The following is a 4,277-nucleotide window of genomic DNA, read 5'->3' on the forward strand; positions in this document are numbered from 1 at the left end:
GAAATAACCAGAGTTTTCTGAAGATCAACAATAAATTGGGGTGGGGTTGCAGTGGTGGTGGTGGTTCCTGAGGACAGGGTGGATCATAGCTGCTAAACAAAGTCTTGTGATAAGGGGATCGGAGGATTGCTCCTTGCCAATCTTCTTGGCAGCATTACCAACCTTATTTTCCCTTTCTACTCTTGGAGCACATCGAATTGATTAGGATCATAGGAATGGTATGCTGAAAGAAAAAGCCAACAATAATGTTGAGCCCAGCAAAGATATTGATTTGCCTCTTTGCAGGTATAATCTTCAGGCTTACTTTGGGGATCTATACTTAGCCTTGGATCCACAAGGATCTACGCCTGTTTGGGATTGAAATTGATTACAGGTAGCCCTTGATTTACAACAGTTCACTTGAAGTTACTAGGGCACTGAAAAAAAGTGAGATGACCATTTTTCACACTTACAATCATTGTGACATGATCAAAATTCAGATGTTTGGCAACTGACTGATACTTATGACGGTCACTGTGTCTCTGAGGTCATGTGATCCCCTTTTGCAACTTTCTGACAAACAGTCCATAGGGGAGCCCAATTCACTTAACAACCAAAGTAACAACTTCAGGGATTCACTTAACAAATGGGGCACAAAAGGTTGCAAAATGGGGCAACATTCATTTAACCAATGTTTCACTCAGCAACAGAAATTTGGGGCTCAACTGTGGTCATAAATCAAGGATTACCTCTACTCCTTCTTTCCTTCACACCCCACACTCTCACACCCAGAGACAAGCAACTCAGCTTTGTCATTCGTTCTCTCCCCACACCGGTTTTGTTTTTTTAATGGCTCATTACTTTATAATATTTTGGGGGGTGGGGTGGGGGTGGGGGAGGAATAGAAGGTGTCAGTTCTGCTCCTCCTTTCCTCCTGGCCCATAACAGTCTCAGGGCTGGCACCTCCAGCTCGCTTTCTGCTCCGCTCCTAGGAGGGTGATGCCTGGCGACAGCTAAAAGTTGGATAGAATTTCAGGGGCTACTATATATAAAGCAGGCCAGGGCTCTTATGTCACCGCGCTAATTAAATTCCGTCGGGCCGCTTCTCCGGCGCGCGCTCTCCGGGCTGCCTGGGCCAGCCCCGCCCCCACCCCCGGGAGGCCCAGAGGCGCCCCGCGAGCCCATCATGATGGACCTTTTCGAATCCGGCTCCTACTTCTTCTACCTGGACGGCGAGAATGGAGCCCTGCAGAGCTTGGACATGGCCGAGGGGTCGCCGCTCTACCCGGGCAGCGACAGCACCCTGTCGCCCTCGTCGTGCCAGGACCAGCTCGCTCCGGAGCCCTGCGGCGGCGGCGGCGGCGGGGGCGGCGAGAGCAGCGGCGAGGAGCAGCACGTGTTGGCGCCGCCGGGCTTCCAGCCCCTGCACTGCCCGGGCCAGTGCCTGATCTGGGCCTGCAAGACGTGCAAGAAGAAAGCGGCGCCCACCGACCGGCGCAAGGCGGCCACACTGCGCGAGAGGAGGCGCCTCAAGAAGATCAACGAGGCCTTCGAGGCGCTCAAGAGGCGGACGGTGGCCAACCCCAACCAGCGGCTGCCCAAGGTGGAGATCCTGCGCAGCGCCATCAGCTACATCGAGAGGCTGCAGGAGCTGCTCCAGCGCCTCGACCAGCAGGACAAAGGCCAGGAGCTGCTCCTGCCCGTTGGCGACGGCAGCGCCGGGGACAACAGCGCTTTCGGCTTCGGCGGCGCCAAGCGCGGGAACGTAAGCGCGGCTCGGCCACGGCCGCTGCCCGGACACCCTTCTCTTCCCTTGGCCTTGGCCAGCCGGGGAAGAGGGCTGGGCGCGGCAGGGGGCGGGGCGGGTGCTTGGAAGTGGTTGGTGATCGCCTTCCCTTCTCCCCCACCTTCCTTCCTTCCCTTCCTTCTCTCTCTCTCTCTCTCTCCCTCCCTCCCTCCATTTTTCTTTTTCTTTCTTTTTCCTTTCTCTCTCTCCCTCTCTTTTTTTTCTCCTCCCTCCCTCCCTCCATTTTTCTCTTTCTTTCTTTTTCCTTTCTCTCTCCCTCCCTCTCTGTCTCCCTTTTTCTTTCTTTCTCCCTCCCTCCCTCCCCTCCCTCCATTTTTCTTTTTCTTTTTTCTTTCTTTCTTTTGTTCATTCACTCTTTCCTTTCTCTCTCTCTCCCTCCCTTTTTCTTTCTTTTTTTCTCCCTCCCTCCCCCATTTTCTTTCTTTCTTTCTTTCTTTCTTTCTTTCTTTCTTTCTTTCTTTCTTTCTTTCTTTCTTTCTTTCTTTCTTTCTTTCTTTCTTTCTTTCTTTCTCCTTCTCTTCCTCCTCCACCTCCTCCTTCTCCTCCTCCCCTCCTCCTTCTCCTTTTCAGATGGCCACCCCCGACTACTTGAGCACCTGCAGCTCCGCCTGGCCGAGCGGCTCTGACCATTCCCGGACGCTGCCGATCAGCGCCAAGGAAGGTAAAGCGCACTTCACGCTGGGCTGGCGGGTTATAGGAGCGCATTTCTCCGCGCATTTCTCATCTAGCTGAGGAATCAGGGCCCCGGCCAGGCATCTGCCCTTCACAGGTTTGGTCCGAATTGGCTCCCAGGACATCCCAAATCCTTACAAATCCTTCGATCGCCACAATTAATAAAATGGAGTGGCTGTTACAGAATGGAAACAGCCTCAGCCAAACGGGATTTTCTGTCGCGTCTGAGAGTTGCAATGAGCATCAGGGAGCAAGCGCCGATTTCAACAGGATAACTAAGTAGCCTAAAATTGTGAGCGGGCTTTTATGTCTAGAATACATTTACACACCGAACGCCGCATCTATTTTCCGTGTAGCTCAGGTCCAGAATCAAAACAAGCGTTTTGTACAGTCAGATCTTTTCTGTTTTTTTTTTTAAGAATCAAGGCAACCGGCATGTTAAAAGCTGGCTCCGAAGGTTAGAACTCTTAAAATAAAATGCCTGTTGGATCCTGGCAGCTTCCGAAAGAGCTGAGCTTTAGCATCGAATGATATCGGTGGAGATTTACAGACGATTTGGAGATAACAGATCCCACTGAATGAAATGGCGAAACTTGGTTTCAAAGGATAAGTTTTGGCCTTTTTGGCCCTAAATTTGATCAGATTAAAATAACCGAAGCGTCTCACACAATTTACTATGGCACGCGTTTTCCTAGACTCCCGGGGTTTTGTAATTCAACGCAGCGAGTTGCACGCTAGCTGCATGTATGGTCACATTCTCACACGTGCATGTAGGGTCACATTGTGCGCTTACATTCTTCCCTGAAAGAAAGCAAAAAACGTTCAGAATTATTTAGGCCAAATCACCCTGGAATGGAACTTGACTCCCAAAGATTTCATAAGGACCTTGAGAACTGCACGGAGGTCATAGGAGTAGCGACCGTTTCTTTTTTGACCACGGCCATTCAGTTCTTGTAAATCACATCCGATTGGGGGCGCACGTGGTGGTGAGATTTTTAGATCCCGAAGGCAGGTGCCGTCATAAAAGTCTGAAAGGTGCTAACCAGCAGAATGAGGGCGATTAAAATACCAGCGGAGGAAGGGATAGGTCTAAGGTTGCACGATGCGGTGGAAAGTTGCCTTTCTCGCTGTTTACTCTCAGTGGGTCCTGGGTCTTAAGGTTTTTCTCTTCTTTCCAAAACAGGAGGGACTCCCTTGGATTCTTCAGCCTCGAGCAGCCTGCGCTGCCTTTCCTCTATCGTGAACAGTATCTCTTCCGAAGATCGCAAAGTACCCAACGGGGAAGAAGTGGTGGAAAAGTAGCGACCCCGGTAGTATGTTTGAAAACGGGCAGTGGAAGTGAACTGCTTCAGTTCGCACTTTGAAGCGAAACTTCGAATTAATTTAATCTTCTGGAAATTCTAGAGGGGATTAAGGAGGAGGGCAGCGCAGCTGAATAAATAAATGTGCACCTTCTTCAGAGGAAGCTTTGCCCCATCCGATAAAGAGAACCGCTCCTCTCTGATTTAAATTCTATTTTTTATTTATCTCTCAACTGTTTTATAATTAATATATTACTTTGTGTTTGGAGAACATCATTGAAATGCTCGTATTCTGTTTGTAGGACGCTTATGATCCCGAGATCTTGGTTTGTGTGTATGTGGGTGTGAGTGTGTACATGTGTGTGTGTGTGTGTGTATAAAATTACAAATATATAATTTTAGTATTTCCCCCTTTTTTAATAGAATATCTATTTAAAATGTGGGATGTGATCTTGTATATAAGAAAATGTAGGTAAACATTCCCAAGACTGTAAAATAAATCTCTTTGTGTACAAAAC

At 49.2% G+C, this 4,277-nt stretch overlaps 1 protein-coding gene across 1 annotated transcript; it reads left to right on the forward strand.

Annotated features, from left to right (window-relative positions):
• Positions 1-1,056: 1,056 nt before the first annotated feature.
• MYF6 (myogenic factor 6) lies at positions 1,057-3,893 on the forward strand. The gene is made up of 3 exons (XM_026667656.2): positions 1,057-1,744; positions 2,357-2,447; positions 3,642-3,893. The coding sequence occupies exons 1-3, from the start codon at positions 1,166-1,168 to the stop codon at positions 3,758-3,760; spliced, it is 789 nt and encodes a 262-aa protein (XP_026523441.1). The 5' UTR covers positions 1,057-1,165; the 3' UTR covers positions 3,761-3,893.
• The last annotated feature ends 384 nt before the right edge of the window (positions 3,894-4,277 follow it).

The sequence above is a fragment of the Notechis scutatus genome, chromosome 6 (assembly GCF_049901735.1).
Source record: "Notechis scutatus isolate UNSWTSFEM ecotype Mainland chromosome 6, rNotScu1.2, whole genome shotgun sequence".
In the NCBI taxonomy this organism is placed as follows: Eukaryota; Metazoa; Chordata; class Lepidosauria; order Squamata; family Elapidae; genus Notechis; species Notechis scutatus.

What these genes read in the sequence shown, in the direction of transcription:
- MYF6 (XM_026667656.2), top strand. Translation starts at nt 1,166, where the DNA reads ATGATGGACCTTTTCGAATCCGGCTCCTACTTCTTCTACCTGGACGGC. An exon ending in GCGGCGCCAAGCGCGGGAAC is followed by an intron (nt 1,745 to 2,356) that starts GTAAGCGCGGCT and finishes TCTCCTTTTCAG; the next exon opens with ATGGCCACCCCCGACTACTT. An exon ending in GCCGATCAGCGCCAAGGAAG is followed by an intron (nt 2,448 to 3,641) that starts GTAAAGCGCACT and finishes TTTCCAAAACAG; the next exon opens with GAGGGACTCCCTTGGATTCT.